The 23,254-nt window shown below is 51.7% G+C and overlaps 2 protein-coding genes across 2 annotated transcripts in view; one reads left to right on the top strand and one right to left on the bottom strand.

Moving 5' to 3' along the window:
- The window catches only part of Pitpnm3 (PITPNM family member 3), a 94,610-nt gene extending 78,553 nt beyond the window's left edge, over positions 1-16,057 (top strand). The window contains exons 14-20 of the mRNA XM_027922594.2: positions 1,003-1,119; positions 4,235-4,351; positions 4,726-4,874; positions 5,118-5,267; positions 6,502-6,685; positions 10,859-10,987; positions 11,744-16,057. Of these exons, the coding sequence (XP_027778395.2) occupies positions 1,003-1,119; positions 4,235-4,351; positions 4,726-4,874; positions 5,118-5,267; positions 6,502-6,685; positions 10,859-10,987; positions 11,744-12,049 (1,152 nt within the window). The 3' untranslated portion in view covers positions 12,050-16,057. The remainder of the gene's footprint in view (positions 1-1,002; positions 1,120-4,234; positions 4,352-4,725; positions 4,875-5,117; positions 5,268-6,501; positions 6,686-10,858; positions 10,988-11,743) is intronic.
- Positions 16,058-16,607: 550 nt separating this feature from the next.
- Positions 16,608-21,486, bottom strand: Pimreg (PICALM interacting mitotic regulator). The gene is made up of 6 exons (XM_027922671.2): positions 21,440-21,486; positions 20,631-20,954; positions 18,541-18,821; positions 17,901-17,996; positions 17,234-17,283; positions 16,608-16,911 (listed from the first exon to the last, which is right to left on the bottom strand). Exons 2-5 carry the CDS (start codon positions 20,919-20,921, stop codon positions 17,250-17,252), a joined length of 702 nt encoding a protein of 233 aa, XP_027778472.2. The 5' UTR covers positions 20,922-20,954; positions 21,440-21,486; the 3' UTR covers positions 16,608-16,911; positions 17,234-17,249.
- Between the last annotated feature and the right edge of the window lie 1,768 nt (positions 21,487-23,254).

Here is a 23,254-nt window from a genome sequence, read left to right as displayed (position 1 = left end):
GCATTCACTGATTCTGGGCTGTGAGGGACAGAGGGGAGCCCAGCGATCCTGCCGGATTGCCATTTTCTGGGGTTGGGGCTGAGCTGGGCTAATGGGGAAGCCAAGGCTGAGTTTCTGGCCATGTGATGTGTCACAGGCCTGTTAGGTGCTGAGAAGGAAGGTGAACAGATAAACCTGGAGTGTAGGAAAGACATTAGGAGTGAGATGAATAGTCAGAGCTTGGATGGCATTGAAAACGGGTGATGGGTCCCAAGGATGTCACCATGGAGAGATGTTCAGATGCTGAGTCCTGGAACTCCTTAGGAGAGACCAGGAGGAACATGCTCCAAGGTCAAAGGAGAGCCTGGGGTGGGTAGATCAGAGTGAACCTTGAGTTAGGCAGGATGGGAATTGCTGGGGCCTTGGGAAGAGTGACTTCAGTGGAACAATGCGGTCAGAAGCCTATTGGAGTGGGCAGAGGAGAAGGAGGCAGGTGAGGACGTGAAGACAGAGTCTAGGCTCAATCTTCCATGGAATGTTTTATGGGAGAACAGGGATGTGACAGAAATTGAGAAGGCATAAGTGGTTCCAGGGAGAGTATTTTTTTAATTTAAGGTGAGCAACATTACAGAACCTTTGGATGCTAAAGAGAACAACCTAACAAAGTGTCAGATCAATGATGTGGGGTTGAGAGGGAAGTGTGACTGGGGTAATGGCCTTGGGAAGTGGAGAACTGGGATCAGGGCTCCAAATGGTCTATCTAAGGGTCACCTTACAGGAGGGAGGGCAGAGCATGGTGCAGATCTGGGTAGACGCTAGGTTTAGACCCGAAGGACCAAGACTGCGCCACAGACAGAGCCATTTGAGAGACAGTGCTGGGGCTCAGCTATCAGGTCGTGTGGGCAAGGAGACAGGTCCTGAGGCCCCCAGCCTCTGAAGGCCCTGGGCTGGGAGGTGGGAAGGACAGGGGAGGACCTGGCTGGCCATGAGCTGGTGGGCCTGACATCCTTGGCTGTTGGTCAGGTGATGCGCTATGAGAACGTGAGCGTGAAGGAGAGTGCTGGCTTAGACCCCACTGCGCTGAATCCCGCTAGCCCCCGCGAGAAGTGGCTTCGCAAGAGGACCCAGGTCAAGCTGCGGGTACGTGCCTGCTGGGGTCACATGCCATTTGGGACAATGGCTTTGGGGTGGTGGGGCTACCCTGAGCCTTGAATCATCCATGTAAATAAGAGCTCGGTGCTCACACAGGCTGAGACCCATGCAGCAGGGAGGGTGGGTGAGCTGGTTCCCCAAGGCCTGGCCCCACAGGAGCCCTGAAGTAGGGGTCAGAGGCACAGGGATGGTGTGGAGATGCCAGTTGTGGGGGAGTTTCTACATGCTGGGCTTCTATCTGGAATCAGAAAGTGTCCTGCACAGTCACACAACTTTTCATGGAATACATGACAGAGGGAGGCAGAGATCAGGATGGAGGTGGAAAGGATAGTCAGGGCAGGTCTGTGTTAGTCAGCTTTCTGTTGTTGTGACAAAATGCCTGAGAACATCAAGGTAAAGGAGGAAAAAATATTTTGGTTCATGGTTTCAGAGGTTTCAGTCCCTGGACAGCTGGCTCCATTGCTTTTAGGCCTGGGTGAGGCAAAAACATCATGACAGAAGGTCATGGTAGAGGAAAGCGGCTCAGCTCATGGCAACTGGGGAGTGGGGTGGGGGGTGGGGAGAAGGAAGGGGCTGGAGGAAAGACATACCCTTCAAAGATGTCCCCGTGACCTACTTCCTCCAACTGGGCCCCAATCCCTACTAGTCCATTCGGCAATGAACAAATGGATTAATCCCTCACTATCCAATCTCTTTCCAAATGCCCTCCTTCTGAGCATTGCTACACTGGGGACCAAGCCTTGAACACATGAGCCTTTGGGGGACATTCCAGATCCAAACCATGACAAGGTCATACAGGGCTTGTCTGAGAGAGTCTCCTCTGTAGGATATTGAAGGATGAGTAGCAGTTCGGGATGTGGACATTCATATGCGTATTGAACAAACACATTCATTTATTCATTCAGCGTATTATCATCAATGCTTATTCTGTCTTGGTCCCTCTGCTAGGACCATGTATATCTGAGACTGTGAACAGACAAAGCCATTGCTATGATGGGAAGCTCCTGTCTGGTGGGAAGATCAGACATGGATAGAGGATGATCGATGCTTTATGAATCATTTCTTTTTTGTAAACACTTAAGATATAATTCACATATTATATAATTTTCCCACTTAAAGCATACAATTCAATGGATTTTAGTATATTCACAGGTGTGTGCAACCATCACCAGGGTCAATTTTAGAATAACTTTATTACCCCAGAAAAGAAAGCCTTTAGTTATCTTTCTTTAGTCCCAAACGTTCCTTTCTTCCAAAGTAATCAGAAATCTATTTTCTGACTTTGAAGATTTGCCTATTTTAGACATTTCATTGAAATGAAGTCATATAATTTGTGATGCTTTGTGTCTGGTTTCTTTCACGTAGCATGATTCTTTCAAGGTTCATCTATTTTTGAGACATGTATCAGAACTTCATTCCTTTTCATGACTGAATAAAATTCCATTGTGTGGATATTTTGTTCATCCCTTCATCAGTTGATGGACATTTGTTTCTACCCTTGGCTGTTATGGATAATGCTGCTATAAATATTCATGCATACCTTTTTTGTATGGACATATGTTTTCATTTTTCTTTGGCATAGAGCTAGAAGTAAAACTGCTGGATCAAATAGTTAACTCTGTGCTTAATCATTTGAGGAACAGCCAGACTTTTTTCCATAGCAGTCACTCCATTCTACACTCACTCCCACCAGCAGTGTGCGAGGGTTTTTGATTTCTCCCCATCTCAGCAATACCTATTATTGTCTGTCTCTTTGATTCTGGTCTTCTCAGCTGTGTGGTTTTCATTTGCATTTTATTTGCATGTTGAACACGTGATGCGCTTATTTCCACAAATTCACTCTTCCCTCTTCAGTGCTCCTTTAAGGGTGCTTATGTCCCCCAGAGGGCTGGGTGCCTCCAGGGCAGGGCCCACAACTGCTTCTTCTTAGGGACTGGTGCCGATGAAGTGTCTGCAAACATCTGTTGAAATGAAGTAAAGGCCATGGGGGTGAGAGGAGGTCGAGAAGGCATCTTTGGGGAGTTGGAGGAGCGCTTCTTTGAGGGGATGAAATTGAGTCTGGTCCTAGTAGATGGGGGCAGAAGGCCAAGCATGCACAGAGTGGAGAGTCCAGTGTGAGCCAAAGCCTGGAGCCCCCCCCCCCCCCAGCTGGGTCTAGAAGGACCAGCAGGTGGAGGAGGGGGCAGAGGGACAGAGGGACAGGGGACTGGAGAGGCTTCTCAGCAAGGCCAGGAATGCACAGCTCAGGATGTGGACTTCAGAATGGGGAGCCTGGCAAGATGCTCACACATCTGTGCCTTATAACAATGGAGGATCTTTCATGGGGCAGTTTTTGAATAAGGTGCTCCATTAGGAAGCTCTCAACAAGGTTCAGGCAGAGGTGATATGGATGTGGCCAAGATATCTCCATGGACAGTACTATGAAAGAAGGGTCACCAGGTTGAGAGATGTGGGTCTCCAAAGCTAACCTGGGGGTGTTGGGAAGTCGGAACCAACTCAGGATTTGGAGCTGCAGGATGAACTGAAGGAAGAAGTGAAGAATGAAAATGTTGAGATGGTTACAGATCAAATGATGTGCTAGTCAAGATTGCTGGGCTGGGTTGGGCTGGGACAAGGGGAAGGACACCAGAATGGCAGGTGGTTGATAAGTGGGGGAAAGGCTGCCAGAATCACGAGGCTTTGCTCTATTATTCTCTCTACACTTGAGTGTTTGAAATTTTCCACTGGAAAAAGACGGATGGTAAAATGGCTGTTGGATGGGAGCCGGAACACAGAAGGGAAGAGCCAGAGGTGACCGGGCAACTTCCAGCCTAGGAATTTAGACGTGCAAGACAGAGAGGCTGAGAGGACTGGTTGTTCCTTCAGGGGCCTATGGAGGGTCCATAGCAGCAAATGCATTTCTATGTGAAGTCCAGGTGCCTTGAAGACAATGCTAGGGAATCCTGATCTGTTTCTCTCATGGCTTGGTGGGAATCATCTCTGAAACCCTAACAGAAATTAATCAGAAACCTGATTCCATAGGTCCACATCCCTCTGGCCATCCTAAGAATGGTTTAATAATAAAATGCAAAATCTGAGTTTTTTTTTTTTCCTATCTTCCCAGAATGTCACTGCTAATCACCGGGCCAATGATGTGATTGCTGCTGAAGATGGTCCCCAGGTCCTGGTGGGGAGGTTCATGTATGGGCCTCTTGACATGGTGGCTTTGACTGGTGAAAAGGTACTAAGGGCTGGGCATCCCCTCCTCAGCTATCCACCTGCACCAGGTGCTTAATGGCTCCACATGGTAGGAGGGGTGGGGGTTGTCCACGGGAGGGGCATGAGCAGAAAGCCACTTGCCCTGCTTAGGCAGATGGTGGTGGCACCAGGGGATCAAGGGGTAAGGGATGTGCTTGGTGCATATGAGAAAGAAAAATAAGCCCAAGTGTCTTCAGTGGAGAGAGAGAGGGAGGATGGTAAAGCCAGGGCATGTCAGGCAGGAACCTACGTCCCAGGGCCTGCTGAATGGCAGAGAGCTTCCCAGCCCAGCCTCTTTGCTGAGCCTGCAGCCCCTCAGCCTTCAGTGGGGTCCTTGCCTTCCTTTACTGCATGCAGGTGGACATCTTGGTGATGGTAGAGCCCTCTTCAGGACGCTGGGTACACCTGGATACGGAGATCACCAACAATAGTGGCCGAATCACATATAACGTGCCCCGGCCCCGGCGCTTGGGGGTTGGTGTCTATCCTGTGAAGATGGTTGTCAGGTAAGGCTCAAGGGAACACTCTCACATTGGCTTCCCCATTTCCGTGGTCCTTCCAGCTACACCTGTCCATAAGATGGGTGCTCAGAGTTTTCTTTCGGGCTCCATCTTTGTCTGTATGGAGAGAAGAAAATGGAAGAGGCCGCCATCTCTGGCATCAGGAAATGTCACCAGATTGTCTCTGACCCTGGCCCCAGACTGACTCTGATTCCAGCTGTAGGCTGACCTCAGGCTGGTACCTTTCAGGGGCGACCAGACCTGTGCCATGAGCTACCTCACAGTGCTGCCCCGGGGCATGGAGTGCGTGGTGTTCAGCATCGATGGGTCCTTTGCTGCCAGTGTGTCTATCATGGGAAGTGACCCCAAGGTCCGGCCAGGTGCGGTGGATGTTGTCCGGTGAGTACCACCTCCCACCAGGAACATGCCTCCCCTAGGGGCAGAGCCAGTGGCCCCGGGGAAATTGCATTTCCCCCTTGGTTTTCTCTAGAAAGTCTATGGGTTTCTGGGGCTGGGTCGTGGTGTCACCCCAATAGGAGTTTACAGAAGGTCTTTGGGCACATCCTTACTTTTGTAGGCCTTGGCTCATTCATTTGTTCATTCCTTCCTTCCTTCTCCTTTCCTCTGTCTGTCTCTCCACCCATGCACACCTCTACCACTTCCAGGCCAACTTCTGGGCTGGACACTGACAGAGATAGAGCAGCTGATTGGATAAAATCCAGTCCAGTGGGGGGAAAACAAGAGATGGGAATGAGAAATTGTAATATGGGACTCCAAAGGATTAGCATGGCAAGAGTAGGCAGATATGGGGCACTGGGAATTCTTGAGGGTTGCAGTGGGTATGCCCTTCCTTCCCCCAGTAACAGCAATTGCTTTGGGGAGAGAAGACAGGACTGGCTCACTGGCTCTGGAGGTACTGCTGACCTCTGGTTATTCACAAGCTGTGAGAACAGCTTGCTGCTCATATGGCGGGGTCATTTATGCTCCTTAGGATAAGCCCACCTCCAGTCCCCTCCTTAGTCCATACGGAAAGGGGAGGTTGTGGTCTTTTCTCTCTGGGGCTCCCTGGTGCTCCCACCTCCTTTACTGTGGCACTCTCTAGAAGCTGCTTTGTATCAGCACAGAACCCCCATCCCCACCCCATCCCCACTCACAACTCCCTAGAATCCCTGTGGGTGGCACCTGTGCCTGTGCATACAAACCTTCCCAGATCTCAGATCCAGCTTCAGAAACTCCCCATCGATGGGAACCAAGGGTAAGGAGCAGGGCTAAAAGCTAGAGTCAAGATCCTGGTCAGGTAGACCAGCAAAACTGTCTAAATGGAGGGGTGGGGGCAGGAATCAAAGGCGGCCTGTCTCTGGCTCAGAAGAGGACTTGAGCAAATGGGGTAAGCCGTCGGGAGATTAATTTTGTTGTGGGCAAGCAGAACCTGCAGGCCATCCTGAGATGTCCAGGACTCACGGGGTCCAACTCTGCGCATGGGCCAGGAGACAGAGGGTCCGCTGGTTCTCCCTAGCGCTCCTCAGAGCAGCACCTCTGGCTTCTCAGTAGGGCAGCAGCGGGTGGGGCAGATCTCTGGGCAGCGGGTGGCCTGTCCTGGGCGGACCTGGACACTACCATGCCATCTCTCCAGGCACTGGCAGGACCTGGGCTACATGATCCTTTACATCACGGGGAGGCCGGACATGCAGAAGCAGCGGGTGGTGTCATGGCTGTCCCAGCACAACTTCCCACAGGGCATGATCTTCTTCTCGGATGGGCTGGTGCACGACCCGCTGCGGCAGAAGGCCATCTTCCTCCGCAACCTAGTGCAGGAGGTGAGTGCTGGCCCAGGGGTGGGGCTTCACCAGCGAAGGCGGGGCCTCGAAGCCAGGACCTCATTGGTCAAGGGGAGGGATTAGACCACGACCCTCCTCCACGCTCCTCCCCCGGGCTGCCCATCCAGCATGGTCTGATGGCGCAAGGGGACACACAGTTGGCAGAGCACGTTTAGGGTGGATCCCATTGGGTGCTTTAACAGCTCTGAGATGACGGATTTCTTCCTTTATCATTTCCTGACTTTCAAGCCTAAACTCTTGTCTTTACATCTGGTTATTCATTCAGTACACATTTAAGTGCCTGTTGTGTTCCTTGCTTTGTGCCTGGTGTTGGAGCTGCAGAGAGACAAATTGGACACGGTACTTGCTCTCCAGAGCTGTGATTTTTTTCGCTGTGGGGTCTGGGCCCAGCACCTGGGAGCTCAGAAATGCAAATTCTCTGGTTCAGACCTACTGAATCAGAAAGTCTTTTCACGAGCTCTCCAGGGGATTCTGATGCACAGAAAAACTTTAGGAATCACAGATTTAGAGCTGGGGTTGATGAATGAAAAATAAATGAATTCAAATTTCAGTGTGCATAAATAAAGTTTTATTGGAACACAGCCAAGCTCATTTGTTTATATATTGTCTGTGGTTGTTTTTTGCCCTGCCATAGAAGAGTCAAGTAATTGTGACAGAGTGCAAAGTCTCAAATATTTACTATCTGGCCTTTCACAGAAAAAGTCTGCTAATCCTAGATCTAGAGTAAGAAAGACTTGTAAATATATAATTACTGGTGCATGTTTGAAAAAAGGGCATATTGGCAAACAGAAGAGAAAGGACTTTCATTCCCCTAGCAAGGCCAGAGGACTGTTTGTAGTGGGTGGAGACTTTTGACCTTAGTCTTGAAGCACAGGTATGGGTTGTCAGGTAAACAGTGAAACAGCGTGTAGTTGACCAAGAGAAACACAAAAGCTTGAGATTGAAGTAAAATGAAGTTTTATTGAGAAAAGCATTGCAGTGGGAAGAGCAATGTGCACTATGGGGGTGTTGAAAGAGGCGGAGGCAGGTTAGTACCTAAAAGCAGTTTTGGCCACAGGGATTAGTAACAAGGGTGATGTCAGCCTGGCGTTGAATGAATAGTCAGTTGCTGAGCAGATGTCCTTGAAGGAGTACTTTCTGTATAAGTTTGCTGTGGCCTTTTGTGTAAGGTTGTGTTTCTAGCAGTTAAAAAAAAAATTTGTAGTTGTAGATGGACAGCATGTCTTTATTTTTATTTATTTTTATGTGGTGCTGACGGCTGAACCCAGGACCTCACATGTGCTAGGCAAGTGCTCTGCCACTGAACCACAGCTTCAGCCCCTCCAGCAGTTTTTTTTTTTTCTTTTTCTTTATAGTTACTATCAGGCAATCATGATTAAGGATCCTTGGGGCTGGGGATGTGGCTCAAGCAGTAACACGCTCGCCTGGCATGTGCGGGGCGCTGGGATCGATCTTCAGCACCACATAAAATTAAAAAATAAAGATGTTGTATCCACCGAAAACTAAAAAATAAATATTAAAAAAATTCTCTCTCTCTCTTAAAAAAAAATTCCTTCCTTCATAACCACTTGACTTTATTTATTTAGTCAGGGTTGACACAAGTGATTTCATTTTTTTTTTAGACACATGTGACAGCAGAGTATATTTGATATATCATACATGCATGGAGTATAACTTATTCTAATTAGGATCCCAAATTTTGATAACTTTTATAGTGTGCAAAGGCACAGAGGCAGGAAGGAGCCTGGGACATTTTCAGAGCTACAGGCACCCAGGAAGGGGGTATGTGCAGGCATAGTCAGACCCAGGATAAGGGGAAGCTGAGTCTCCAAACGTCAATGGGGGACCAAGCTTGTTAGACCTTAAAAAGCTTGGAAACAAGGTCAAGATCATGGACTCTCTGCTGAACGAAATGGGCAGCTATGGAAGAGTTTGAAGCAGGGGCATAGCAGTGCCCAATTTGGATTATAGAAAGGTCCCCCTGGTGGCCGTTTGGAGAATAGACTGGCAGGAGAAAGGAGAGGCAGGGAGAATAGTTAGGAGGACGCTGTTGCTCAAGAGGAGGCAGGAAGAGTGACCATGGGATGGAGAGAAAAGCACACAGGCACAAAGATCTGGGAAGTGGAGTCTTTAGGACTTGGTGATGGTTGAATATAGGGGGCAAGGAGCTCTGAGATGTCCTGTTGTGTGACCAGGAGGGTTTCAGGCACTACTCAGCTCACCTCCTTGGAGGTGAAGTCTGTGTCTGTGCTGCTCAACAATGTAGCTCCGGGATGTAGGGCAATGATGACGTATAGTAGGCGCTGGATAAATGTTAGTAGGATGAATACATGAATGAATGAGTGAATGAAATGAAAGGGTGCACAGGAGGAGGACCGGCGCCGGAGGAAGATGAGGTTTGTGTGGTCACATGAAAGCGGTGATGGCCACAGGACATGAGCCAGATCAGCCTCAGTGCGTGACTTAGGGCAGAAGTCTGGGCTGCAGGTGGAGACTGAGCCATTAGTGGAGGCGGGTCAGCGAAGCCACCAGAGGAGAGATGTCTCCTGGGGAAGGGTAGGGACCAGTTGAGGCTATTCTGGGTCTCTGCCAGCAGGACAGGCAATCAGCTAAGGAACCAGGAGGAGATTTAGCTGGGGAGGAGGGCCAGGAGAGAGGGGGTCCAGGTATCTGAGAAGGGAGGGTTTTAACAGTCTCCTTCTCGTGAGGAACTGTGGGACAGTGAAAACTGATGAAGTGGACAGTGTCCACTTGATGAAGCCTGGCTGTTGGATGGCCTCAGCAAGAAAGGGATACCTCTGAGGGCCAGGTGGGCAAAAACAGTAGGATGAAGAACAGAGAAGGAGAGTCCCAATTTGCAGGGGTCTCAAGGGTGGGAGGCCGTCCCCTGCACTGAATGGTTGAAGTCACAGGGGCGAACTCAGGTGTATGAGAAGGTGGGAAGGGTGGGGAAGAAAGGGCCTGCACCCTCCTTTGAGCTAAGCCAGCTGGGAAGAAACCAACCAATGAGGTGAGGGGCAGCGGACTAAGGAAACCCTCTCTTTGGCTTAGTCACCTGGAGGGCTAGGCAGGGACAAAAAGAACAAGCTGTGAGGTTCTGTGAGTTTCTCTAGCATCTCTTAGTAGTCAACATACAGAGATGGAGAAGGTGGGTGGCAGGAGAATTCCAGGGCTGAGCTTTGGCTGGGTGAGTGGGGGAGGAGGAGGATAAGAGGGCAACATCGTGGGAGGTGGAGGCCAGAGGACTTCCGGAGGGCAGGGGCTGCCTGGATGGGGCAGGGGTGAAGCAGGAGGGGTAGTGCAGAAAATGCAGGTGTGGGTGAGGTTGAAGAGCAGCCGTGGTGGGGGGCTGTAAGAGATGCAGAAGGCAGGAAGTGGAAGGTGATCAGGGTGGTGAGGCAGGAGTTCTGAGCTCAGAGGGGTGTGGTTCTGTCTGGACGTGGTGGGCAGTGATGTTAAGAAGCAGAGATGGTAGGTGGCCGGCTGTTCACGTGGACAGCATTACTGCAGCGATGGTGGGGCTTAGGAGGAAGGAACACTGTGATCCAAGTCCAAAGTCTCCAGTGAACTGAGGGAGAAAAGAAAGTGGGATTGGCGGGGAGGCATACACACAACGAGGGGCAGCTACATGGTGAGCACCTCAAAGGAGGAGGTATTTCATCCAGTGGTGTGGGATGGGAGGGGAGGGTGAGAATCTGAAAGTGTTTCTGGAGCAAGGAGGACCTTAGGCTTCTCTTTAAATTTGATTAGGGCTTCTGGGGAGGACATTAGACCAGCCAGCAAGAGGCAGCATGTACCTTGGGGAGCCCAGAGCTGGCCCCCAGTCCTGGCCCTGTGCTGCATAACCAGGAATTGAATTTCTTATCCACAAAGGAACACTTGGCCCTTTGTTGCATAACCTGTGTATAGTGCTGCCTGAGGTTGGGTCAGTAAATAGTGTGGTTATTACCAGATACAGCCCTGTATCCGGCCTGGGCTATGTGGAGTAGAGGCAGGGAGGAACAGCCACTCTGGAGGTTGGTTCCCATCACTCAGACCCATGGCTTGGAGTCTGAGTGCAGTTTGAGAGTCCCCAATCAGGGGCTCCCTGGCGTTGGTCCGCGAAGGCTGATTAGGGCTTCCTCTCCCTCCATGAGCTGCCCTGTGTTTCAGTGCTTCATCAAAATCAGTGCTGCCTATGGCTCCACGAAGGACATCTCCGTCTACAGCGTGCTGGGCCTGCCAGCTTCCCAGATCTTCATTGTGGGCCGGCCTACCAAGAAGTACCAAACCCAATGCCAGGTGGGTGGAGGCCAGGCTGGGGGCTGGGGCCTGGGGGCCAGGGCCAGGGGCAGAGCGGAAGCAGGGAGTTCGGTTGTTTGTTGGGTCACTCATTTGTGTGCATTCCTTCATTTGCTCACTGGCTCATTCATTCATTCATTCAACAAACATCCCTGGCACCTGCCTTGGACCAGGCTCTGTGTTGCTCATGGGAGATTCCCAACACATTACCTGGGGATTTTGTTTACATGCAGCTTCTGATTCAGTAGGCTTGGCCTGGGACCTAGTGATGCTGCTGCTGCTGCTGGTCCATGCAATATATTTCGAGTAGCAAGATTCGGGGGCTGCAGTGGGAAGGACTGGCAAGAAGGGCAGGTGTGAGGGCCAGAAAAATGACAAAGTTCCATGGAGTAGAGCTAGATCATGAGAGGCACTTTCATTTTGAGATTTTAGGGAGGGTAACAAGGAAGGGTGCTTCAGAGTCCTCAAGAATCCAGAGGAGGAATTGGGGGTGTAGGTGTAACTCAGTGGTAGGGCGCTTGCCTTGCATGCCCCGGGGTCTTGGGTTCAATCCCCAGGACGGCGGCAGGGGGTGGGGGTTGAAATAATTCAGACAGGGACCCTGGAATGTTGGTAATGAGTTTTCTGCTTCCACTTCCCTGGGGTCCACTCCGAAGCTGGAGACTCCCTAGTTCCAGGAGGATGGTGATGTTGGGGGACAGGATCAGGATTACGGGTCTACTCTCCCCACCGGCCTGACGCCTGTCTCCTTCACAGTTCCTCAGTGAAGGCTACGCTGCACACCTGGCGGCGCTGGAGGCCAGCCACCGCTCGCGTCCCAAGAAGAACAACTCGCGCATGATCCTGCGCAAGGGCAGCTTCGGGCTGCACGCCCAGCCCGAGTTCCTGCGCAAGCGCAACCACCTGCGCAGGACCATGTCGGTGCAGCAGCCCGACCCTCCAGCCACCAACCCCAAGCCCGAGCGGGCCCAGAGCCAACCTGAGTCCGACAAGGACCACGAGCGGCCGCTGCCCGCGCTCAGCTGGGCGCGTGGGCCCCCCAAGTTCGAATCGGTGCCCTGAGGGGCGGGCGGTACTCAGAACGGGGGGGGGGGGCAACCAGGCTGCCTGCAGGGACGGGAGGGGCTCCTTCTCCCCGACACAGGCGTTTTCCTGCTTTTTCCCTCCCGTGTCTGTCCAGCAGTGTCCGACCAGAGTGGGGAGGGACCCTGCCTCGCGTTGGGGAGGTCTCCCTGGGCTGCGACAGGGTGAAATCGGGGATCTCCGTGCAGCCGCCGCTGCTGCTGCCTCCCCACGCCCGAGACGGCAAGCCCGAGTCAAGGTTGGTGTTTGTGTAACCCGGGGGCCAGGCCTGCCCGAGCCGCAGTGTTTGGGCAAGGCTGACCATCTTTCAGAGTCCCCGAGGCTCCCGCAGCCGTGCAAGGCAGGCTCTACTGGGGGGAGATGCCCCCAGCCCCAGGACCAACTGCCGCTGGCAGGTACAGCTTCTTGGCTGTCTTGTGGAGGAGTGAGTGGCATTTGTGCCCGCCCTCCTTGTGACATCCTGGGTCACCCACTTTGGGGCTGATTCACTTATGACAAAGTGGTCACTTTCTGGGAGTGAGAGGACGTCTTTTTGGCTCATTCTCACGATTTGGTGTCTGTCCACAGCCCTGGGGGGCAGGGTCTGGTGCTGACGGTCTGTCCTTCTGCAGCTGTCCTTTGTCCCCTACTTCTTGGCCTCAGTATCCTCACCATACTCCTGTGGCTCTCTAGGACAGGTGTACCTCTCCTGGGAGCCCTGCCTCACATCCTCACCTGTGAGGCTGCAGCCTTGGGCTCCGGCCCACCTGAGCTGGCTGTGTACCCTTGAGCCTGTTGCTTACCTTCTCTGGGCCCTGCCTTTTTTCTGTAATTGGAGTAGTCCCCCCAGTTGAGATGGATGGGAAATTTTGACTCCTAAGTTGTCCTACACTATGCCCCTGGAGGCTTTTCAGAGGGCCCAGCGATCCATCCCTTCCACGACTGGGAGAGGGTTTCTGGGTGGGTTGGGAAGGAGGTGCTCTCTACTCAGCATCTCAGAGGAAGCCCCTACTCCTTGGAGAATTGCAGCAGGTGGCCTGGCACTGATGCCCAAATTGGGTGTCCCTGGGAGAAAAAGAGCTCCCTCCACCCCCAACAAAGGGTACGGATCTGGCTCTTCCCATCCCCAGTCCTGCTCCGACTGATTTCTCTCTTTTGGTTCTTGGAAGGCATAGAACTGAGATCCCAGGGTTCTGGGGGTTTGCAGAATTTTGGCTCAAACTGTTGTATTCTCTTCCTTCCCTCTGCCACTCTGCTTGGTTTGAGCCTATCACTTCCTCCTGAATAGTCCCCTGAGGGTGGCAGGGCTTGGTTTTCCTGGGGGCCCTTCTAAGTCTGCCCAGGTCCTCCTGCGGCCAAGCCCCTGGCCTGGGCACAGGCCTCTGCACTCCCCTGTGCCCTGACCCAGGTTCACCCCTGCTGTGGGGCGTCCCCAGGATGCCTCTGAGCCCTGGTGGACTGCCACTGAGGCTGGTCCCAGCTCTTTCATTGAGGCTGCCCCAGGGCCCAGACGTGTGTCTGCAGCAGGCACCTGTTTCAGCTCAGTGTCGCTTCTCTGCTCAATGTCTACCTCTTGCAGCTCCCATGCAGCCCACGGCAGCTGCTGGTGGGGGTGGCTGGCACCACCATTGTAAATTGCCTAGGAAATCCTGGGCACCCTGCTGGGGCTGGAGGGGTCTGGGCTCCAGCTCCCACCCCAGCTCTGTCCACTAGAAACGTCTCCTTCAGCTTGCCAGCTCCCGCCACCTTCGCCTCACCCATCTGCCAGCTCTTCTGCTCCACGGTCAGCACTTCATCCCCATCCAAGCCCAGTGCTTCGGGCGAGTCTGCCGGGGCGGGAGGTGTGAGCCTCCACTTCTTCTCTGGCCCTGACTCCCGGCGATTTCTCACTGCCTGTCCCCTGGAACATGCGTCACTCTTTGGCTTTCTCTTGGCACCAGCTCTTATGGCGTAGCCACCTCAATCCTAATCTTTCCCACCCCTTTCCCCAAAGTACCATGATTTCGACTTGGGCAGACTCAGTGTGATTCTCTGACACTCCATCATCTCCTTTTAGCCGAAGTCACTGAGGTTTTACTTCCAAATGATAAAATAATTAGCATGAGATTCTTTCCCCCCAGGTTAGATTCCCCTTCCCTTTCTGAGAACTCCAGGCTTGTGTGTTTGGGGGTGGGGAGGAAGAGTGCACAAGTGTGAGCTGGGATCTCCAGGAAATCTGGAGTCCGTGACCAGGGTTCTGTGACTCTAGGGATCAGAGCTGAGACACAGGATCCAGCAGGAGGGTCGCCACCCCTTCCCTTGCTGGAGCCCCCAGACTGGGGTTTTGATGACTCCCACGTGAGATGTTGACGGTGTACAGGGAGATATTGTGAACACAACACCCTCAGAGCTGTAGTTGGCGTGTGTGAATGTGTACTTGCTGTTCTGTTCAGTGAAGAGATGATTTCTGTTTCCAGTACTGCTTTCTCGGCAACTACGTACCCCATATGCACTTTCTATACTAGTGGTGTGTTCAATCTTGTCTGTCCAGTTAAGTTGGAGACACAGAGAACCAAGTCCCATTCCTTGGAGGGGGTGCTTCCACCTCTTCTTCAGTAATTCTGTGATCCCAATCCAGCTGTCTTCTAGAGAATTCTTCTAGCTCCTGGTGTGCCTGCTCACCAGCAGCTGGAAGACAGATCTTCCTGCCTGACCAAAGCTGCTTGTTCCGTGGCATGTTTGTTTTTCCCCATGTGGTGGCTGTCCTGGCTGAGGGCCTGCCTGCTGCCTTCCCCTATCCCTTGCCCTGTTGGGGGTTCAGGGTGCATTCTTTGCTATGGCCTGCTCTTTCAGCATTATGATTCCCCCCCCCCCCCCAAAGATCTTGACTCCTCCCTTAATCACCATGGAATATTAAAACAAAACAAAACAGAACAAAAACAAAGTGGACTCCTTTTGTGCATTTGGAGGATCAGCCTTCTTGTCAGGGTGCTGGGCTACAGCAAATGTGTCTGGACCCCAGTATTTTTGAGATACTGGGGGTAGCTTTTTGAAAGAGGGGAGGCTGGATCTTAGTGGTTTTTAAACTGTACTTGAACACTTTGGAGCCCATACTTGTGCCCTGGGAGTGTCCTGCAGACAAACCTGGCATCGATCTTTAATCTTTAAAAGAAGGCTGGACCCCACCTCAGGCAGGTGGTTCTGGGTCCAAAGTTGGTGCCAGTTTTGCATTCACACCCCCCACAACCAGCTCAGGTGCAGCCCTGCCCGGGAGGGGTGCCCTGACTGTGAAGGAGCCTCGCAGTTGACCCCGCCTTAAACAACCAACCAACTTTCTGGCCGAATCCCCGAATCCCCGGGGGTTTGAGTGCCAAGTGCTCTGGAAACCTATTCTCTTTGGCTCAGCCCAACAACAACAACAACAACAACAAAAACCACCACACACACACACACACACATACACACACACACACACAAAACCACCCCTCCTTCCTTCCCTAAGGGTTTGGGGGAATTTTCTTAAACATCTAAATTAGGGTTAAGTCCAAGCTGCAAGGCACAGCCGAGTTCTGCTGTCCTTGCTGAGAAACCAATAGGATGGTTGGGAGGAAAATCAGAGTTTGACCTCACCCTCTTTGGGACAGAGGAGAGGCAGGTGACACCAAGGAGGGGCAGGCCAGAGGAGGGCGGTTCACCCAAGGGACCCCCCCACTCGCGGATCCCCACTGTCCTTTTCTATTTGTTTCTGTGGGTGGTGCCAGCCAGTCTGACCTTGCCGAGGGTCAGACTGTTCCCAAGTGTGTAACTTTCAGTATTGTCTGTGATGGGTGGTTCTGTGGTGGACATGGTTTATTAGCTGCCTTGTACAAAATCCGTTAGAAAAGAAAATGTAAAATACCAGATTTCTAACAAGACAAAAGCAGCATTATGGAGTTAAAAGATTTTTACAATTGGTCTTGATTTTGATGTGAGCTGGTTTTTAACTCTCAAATGTTGTCACTTAAATAAAAACCTTATTTGCCTTTAAAATGTGCTTTGCTTTGGACTAACTTGAGAAAGCCTTCCTTTGACTCCTGTTTTCCCTGAGCTGGGATTTGGGGGACAAGCAGCCTGAGAGCAGAGAAGACAGGGGAGACAAAATTATCACACCCCAAACTTAGGATGCACAGCAATGTCAGGGTGGGCTGTGGGGGGGATGTGAAAGGGAACAAATGTTAAATGTGGAAAGAGTTTATTATTAAAAAGCGATGTGATCTAGGAAACTTACACACTGGTTTCTTTCTAATAAAAATGATAAAGCAGATTTCTTAAGTAATTTACAAAGGACAGAAACTTCTCTTGAAGAGGGCTCCTCCCTGTAAGTCCACAGTGCCCCATGCTGAGCTCATTATAAATAGGCCCAGGGTCCCACAGCCTGGAAACATCTCCTCTCTCTTCCTCTGGGGTCCTGAAGGTGGTGGTGGGGAATCAGGGATGAAATTGTGTCCCCAAGAACCTCTGCATTAGAAATACAGGAGGTGAGTCCACACATTACACTCCAAGGACCCTGCTCCTGGCTGCATGGTTCAGAACTCTCCAGCATGTTCTAATGTCTTCCCATTATGGATAAGGCCCCCACACGGTGTGGGATTAGTTCCTAAGTACAACAGTCCCTAGGGAGAGGGTAGGAGCAATTCCAAGATTTCTCCAAATCACTTAGGCGGTGGCAGGTGGTCACTGATGGGCCTGGATGTGGCTGAAGCAGAAGAGACCTGGGTCCTTGTTGGTCAGGTCCTTGTCAGCAGCAGCTCAGGGTTGCTGATGACTCGGGGGGCTTCTTCCAGGAAGTTCATGGCACAGACATCCTGGTGTGAGGGCTCTGGTGGCCAGACAGGGCTCATTTCCTGCAAGACAGAGCTCCCTTTGCGCCCCTTGCTGTGCTCAAAAGAGCAGTAAGGGCACCATAGCTTTCCCCTTAAAATGGGGGGCTGGAAGATGGCTGTAGGTACTTGGGGTCCCAGCATGCTCAGTGATTGGGTGACAGGGAAGGTAACAGCTCTGGCTCAGTAGAAGACTCATACACTTCCCACTCTGCCCTTGTGCACCCTCTCTGGGTTTTTCTCAAAATAGACTCATTTCTTTAACTCGCTTGCACATAGGTCTACACACTCATGCATGAGGAGGAGAAAGACCCTGCTGTGGGAGGAGGGTCTTAGGAGTCATTACCTGGAAGGCGCTGTCCTCAGTGACGAATGAGGGAGATGGTCATGTCACCACTAGGGATGGAGAAGGGGGTGGGGTTGATGCTTCTGGGTGCTGCAGGCTCTGAGGGGCTCCCCTAGTCTAGACTAGACAAGACTAGAACCTGAAAATGTGGTGGGAACATGGCCGTTCGACACAGAGCTGGAAGGGCCTTGCCTAAGAGCCCGCTGTAACCATTATACAAAGGAAGAAACTGTCCCAAGTTAGGGCAGATTCAGAACAGAGGCCCTGCCTGCAGAATGGGGGTCCTGAGCAGACAGAGCAGGAATTCCATAGCAGCCATGTCATTTGCCCCCCAATTCCATGGTTAGGCAGGGCATAAAGGAGCCATGGGAAGTAGTGGAGGAAAGGCAGGTCCTTCAGGAGTTAGATAGCCAGTTACATGTGGGGTTCCAAACAAAGGTGGGATCCCAAGGACTTGAGGACATCCAGGGTGCATCCTTCACCATTACCTCAATCTAGGTCTTTCATCCCTTATGTTTCCAATAAGGAGACCAAGGCCCGGAGAGGGGCAGGGACTGGTCAGCATCACATAGCAGGTCTGAGCCAGAACCATCAGCCTGCCTACCAAGAGGACCTGGCTAAAAGGGACTCTCCCAGACACCACTCTGTAGCATGGATGCCAACTCACCTCTCTTCAGCCATAATGGCTTTGTTCAGCTTTTGGGACAGCTTCTGGAGATGCTGAATTCCTGCTCCCACAGGCTCTAGGTCACTGTCAGACTCGCTGATCACAAGGAAAAGCCACATCAGGGACCAGTTGGAGGCCTGGGGCTTTTCCTTCCTCCCAACCCAGCACTGGGTCCTGGCCTGTGGACCCAGGTGGCTCTGGTGGGCTGGGAATACCTCACCGCAAATCCTTACTCTGGGAAGTGACATCAAAGCCCAAGAGATTGAGGCCATAGGCAGTTGATGTTGTAGATAAGTGAGCCCTGCTGTTCCCTACTTGGAACCTGAGCTTCCACCCACCCCAGATGGCTTTCCCAGGAGGCTGGGGGAAATGGGATCAGTCAGAACTAGGATTACCACTTCCTTTTACAGACAGGGAATCTGAGGCCCTAAAGGATTTATTTCAGGCCCAACATTAGCTCTGGGGGCAGAGCTGGGCCAGAACACAGATGTGACTCATTTCAGTGTGCTGTGGCTCCAGGTAGCCATGGGAAGTGCTCAGAAGTCCCTGGGGCTTAGTTAGTGTTTGCAGGGTCAGGGAAGGGAAATTGTGCCTGGGCTCAGAGGCCACTAGTCCTGGGGAGAGGCATTGTTCCACTTGCCTGGGAGAGCAGAGGGGCTCTGTTGATGAGTAGGGGCTCTGGAAGGCAGCCTCTCTCCTTGGCCGCCGTCGTGGATGGACACGTGGGTCAACCCGGGCACAGAGGCGGTGATGCTCCCTCTCCTGGAGGTCTGAGGCGGCTCTAGACAGCCGAGTGTTCTTCTGGGTCAGGCTGGGAGGTGGGGAGCTACTGTCCTTCTGTACCCCTCTCTTCCTCCTCCTGGCTTTCACCTGTGTTTCCACCAGCCACTTGGTGCCACTTTGGCAGGACTCCTGGATTCTCTGTGATAGGTACCATAGAAAGCTTAGCATAGATCGAACCAAGGGTGAGCTACCCCAGGACCTAAGCTGTCTCTCCAACCCCAGAGCTCACAAGCTGTCCCATAAATACGTCCTGTTCTTAGTCTTGAGGGTGAGTCATGGGAAGGACTCCACGTGAGCCTGAACTTCATGGCAGGAGGGCCACTCTGGCCCACAGAGCCTCTACGTGTCCAAGTCTAAGCTCTCTTTCCAGGCAGAAACTGACCCAGAGACGCAAGAAGGCCCAGAGAAGACCAGGTCCAGCTCTCTGGATACCAGACCATTTGTCTTCCTGCTTCTGGTCTCACTCTCATCCCTCCTTCACATTGGTCCACAGAAATCCTTCTGTGGCAGTTCTCATAATGACACTCCATTGCTCAAAACCCTTCTATGGCTTCTTGCTGGGAGCAAGACCAAGTCCTAACTCTTGGGCTTGTCACACCAGCAGAGCATCAGTTAGGAGGGTTCTTTTTTTTTTTTTTTTTCCCAAATGTTTGCAGTGTTTATTTCTAGAATTTTCCATTTAATATTTTCAAATTGTAATTGACCAAGGTAACTGAAATCATGGCAATTGATACCACAGGTAAGTAGGAAGGTTCTTTATGTGCTCGATTGTCTTTGCTATAGTAAACCCGAGTCCAGAGAATGGAGCAAGGCCCAAGTTAAGTTTGATGAGTTATGTGACCTTGTTTGTTTGTTTTTTGTGATGCTGGGGATTGAACCCAGGGCCTTTTGAGTTATGTGACCTTGAACAAGATATTTCATTTCATTTCTCTGGGCCATCAGGGTGTTGAAACCAATCATAGGGTTCCTCCAGATAAGGACTAGCATTTGACTCCAAGACCTCTTTACAAAGATTGCAGACATAGCTGCCTTCTCCTGACATCTTCAGAATTCCCAGTAAGATGATAAGAAGTCCCTGACCCCTCCCCCTAAACCCCCAGCTCCTGCCATTTTCTCCTTGGAAGTCTGTTCACTTACATGGCTTCTGCTCTTTCCAGGTGACATGACATCTCTCCACATCTCCAGCTCCATGTTTAAAGACTTATTTGATTGGAAGGCCCACAGGCACCCCACACCCAACATAATGATACCCTTCCTGCCCACACTTGTTCGTGACACCAAATCCTCTTAAATCCACCTTTTGCGTAGCTCTTGAAGTTGTCCACTCTTTGACAAGCCTAGGCCTCCTCAGGGATGTATCAGCTCCTTGCTCTTTTCCAAGAAGCTAAAAAACAAGTCCTGATATGCTAACTGACAAGTTTTGAGGCTGGGGGTGTAGCTCAGTGGTAGAGGGCTTGCCTAGCATGCACCTGGGTTGCATCCTTGGCAAGGCAAAAACAAAGCAAAAACCAATCAAACAAAAAAAGGATTCTTCCCCCTCCAGGGTGCTCCTGAGAGTCTGAACATCTGCACACCAGCTCTCCTTTCTCACTATTTCACCTTGCTCAGGCCATACCCCGACTAAGTTCCTGCCCCTTCTCTTTAGTATCTTATTTCCTCAGCTCCAACTCAGAACTCTGGGAAGTTGTCACTGACTAAGCTTGGGGTTTAGTGTCCCCTTATTGTTAGCTATTTGTTTGCAATTTCCTATCATAATACAACCTCTCATCATCTTGCACTGTGAGCCTGGATTTCCTCTGTGACAATGCTTCATTTATTTCCTCAACAAGTTGCCAGGAACTATTTGGAGTGCTGAGGAAAGAGGCATGAACTAAAAATCAAGTCATGGAGTCCATATTTTTTGGGGCTCCCTAAGGGTAAGAACTACTGGCACCAAGGATCATTTACCTGGGACATGGCGCCTAAGGCAGTCTTAGCTGAGCGAGCTGCAGCCTGTAGGCCCTGCTTCTCCGGCTCTGGGGTTTCCAGGCGTTTCCAGGAGGGGCCTGCTCGGAGGTTAAGGCTGACTGCTCTCAGGGGCAGCCTCCTTTGGAATCGTCTGCACAGGGAGCCCAGGGCTCCGCTAGATGTCTCTGGTTGGCCGGCTGCAGACCTTATCACCTCCTCCTCGGGCAGCTCCTCCTCTAGGAGAGATCGTCGGCGCACAGAGGCCCCCATGTTCTGCCACTGAGATGCCATCTGCTTGGTCCAGTCTCCTCTACCCGTCACACCCTGGGAGGTTAAAAGGTAGGTCAGCACGACATTCCCCAACTCTGTTCCCACGCTCCACAGAGAAGGGATGGGATGGAGGGACATGGTGTGAGATACTTGAACAACTCTGCGGGCTAGAAAGCGACTGCTTTATGCAAGCATGGTCACGGTCACAGCATTCTTGCTGTCCCACGCTTCACGTTTCCAAAACAGCTGTCTTCATCCCAACCTCCTCTCCAAAGATTCAGGTAGAAGGGAGGCAAAGTCTCACCAAACCTGAGCACTTGGTCCAGGACACGACCAGCGATCGGCTTGCCCAGACCCAACCCACTCCAGCCCAGACCCCCCAGCCATCCTACGGACACCAGATTTCTATCGGACGTTTGCAATACCCAGACACCCCACATGCTATGCCTGTCCTAACCAGATTCCCTGTCCCATGCTGCCCCTCGAAGTTCCGCTCTCCTTTGAACAGACGCCCCTCCACATCACCGCCCCCCGCTCACCCGGCTGCGACCGATTCGGGACCACACGCTCGGTACAGTGGTTTGTAGCTGACCCCAGCCGATTTGAAACTCCGCGCGGCTCCGCCCCGGGACTATGCTCACAGTTGACTGGCTGCGTCCCCTCGCCAACGCCGTGCCCGGGATCCGATTGGCCCCTTTCTCTCGCGGCTGTAAACCTTGCTTTGGGATTGGCCCGGTTACCCCCATTCATCGCTCCAGACCCCCGCCTGGCAGCCTGCGGGGGCTCCTGCGCGCTGGGCGGGTGGAATCCGCTACCGCGGACTCACTCATCCCGGGCGCCACCTCCCGGTAGCTGGGCCTCTGGCCGCCGCGCCCAGTTAGATCGCACCCTCTGGCTCCCTGACTTGAGCCTGCACAGGATTCCGGCTGGAGGGTGGGGCGTGGGGGCAGGGGTCCCGAGCATCCACAACCCTGTAGCAGGTGGCCTCCGGCTGCGTGCCCCTTCGCTGGCAGCAGCCCTGACCTCCTGAGACCTGGCTTTTCTTTCTCGTTTAGTGTTTTTGTCAGAGCCAAGGATGGAGGTTTTGTTTCAAATTTCCCTCAAGACTTTCTTAGGTACTGAGACCAGGCACTGCACCTCTGTGTTCTCCAAATGCTCATCCCCCCTGTGCCCCAAGCTTCCAAACAAGCTCAAAAACCCTCCACCTTTATAAAGCTCTTCCCAACTGGGCTCCCTCCAGACCTCAAAGCAGCACTGTCCAGTCCCCACCCCAACTACCCTGCCTCCCCGCATGGCAGGGAGGATGGTTTGGATTTTTTTTTTTTAACCTTCATTTTTATTGGTGCTGAGGATCGAACTCAGGGCCTCGCATATGCTAGGCGAGCACTCTACCACTGAGCCACAATCCCAGCCAGAGGAGGGGCTTTTGAGCTCTGTCTTCAGCCCACCTCTCCATGTCTGGGTGATATCACCCACTCCTTTAACCTCAGTGATCACCCCCTGCCCCCAGGACGATGATGATGACAATGAACTTGTACATGGCACTTTTATGCACCAGGCTCAGGTGTTCCAAGCACTTCATATGTATTTAGGAACACAGTGGACCTTCACTGCCACCTACAACTTGATGAGGACATTTCACCCAGTGAGTAAAATATCAGGGCCAAGGATTCAAACTCCACCAATCCAGGACCAGCGGTAATGTGCCTAATAATATAAAATTATGTTATTTAAAGCTGAAGCCTCGAGAAAGAGTTAGCCAGGCAAAGAATGTGTCTGTGTATTTGTCTAATTGTGTGTTTGTGTACCCTTCCTGGCTACAACATGTTCAATGGGGACAAGTACTCATTTTAAGAAAACCAGCCCATACTCATACATGAACTAAAACCAAAACTTTATCTGACAGTTCTTGACTCTGTGATACGCTCTGAGATTTATTTTCTATTTCATTTTTAAAAACCAAGGGTTCCAACTCCCTGCTTGCTTTTACCCTGGTCACTCGTGTGTGTGGGCTGTGGTTTGAAGGAGTGGGAAATGCTTGTACCCAAACCTATTTTATGCCAGTTGTATCGACAATTGTTATCAGGGAATTGAATGCGATGAAATGGGAGGAGGAGAGAGTTCTTTCTATGGGAAAGACTCAAGGAATTTGAAATGCTTAGAAACAAAATCTCTCAAACTGGAGGGCCTTGTCACAGTTGTCTCCGCAGTGCCTGTCTTCATGGTTGGCGCATCATAGGCATCCATAATAATAGCTTTTTTTTTTTTTTTTTGAGGCCTTACCACGTGTCCGACGCTCAGTTAAGTGCATTTACTTCCTCAATCCGCATGGCAGCTTCAGGAAGTGGTGCTAT

Source organism: Marmota flaviventris, chromosome 17 (genome assembly GCF_047511675.1).
Source record: "Marmota flaviventris isolate mMarFla1 chromosome 17, mMarFla1.hap1, whole genome shotgun sequence".
NCBI classification, from domain to species: Eukaryota; Metazoa; Chordata; class Mammalia; order Rodentia; family Sciuridae; genus Marmota; species Marmota flaviventris.
Note: the sequence above shows the minus strand (reverse complement) of the source record. Positions and strands in the feature narration are given on the sequence as shown.

Excerpts from the sequence above, each read along its gene's own strand:
- Pimreg (XM_027922671.2), bottom strand. The coding sequence starts at position 20,921 with ATGGCATCTCAGTGGCAGAACATGGGGGCCTCTGTGCGCCGACGATCT. Across the intron at positions 17,997-18,540 it reads GAGCCCCTCTGCTCTCCCAG|CGAGTCTGACAGTGACCTAG; the intron begins GCAAGTGGAACA and ends CCTTGTGATCAG. Across the intron at positions 17,284-17,900 it reads GCCATTATGGCTGAAGAGAG|TGGTGACATGACCATCTCCC; the intron begins GTGAGTTGGCAT and ends CTCCATCCCTAG.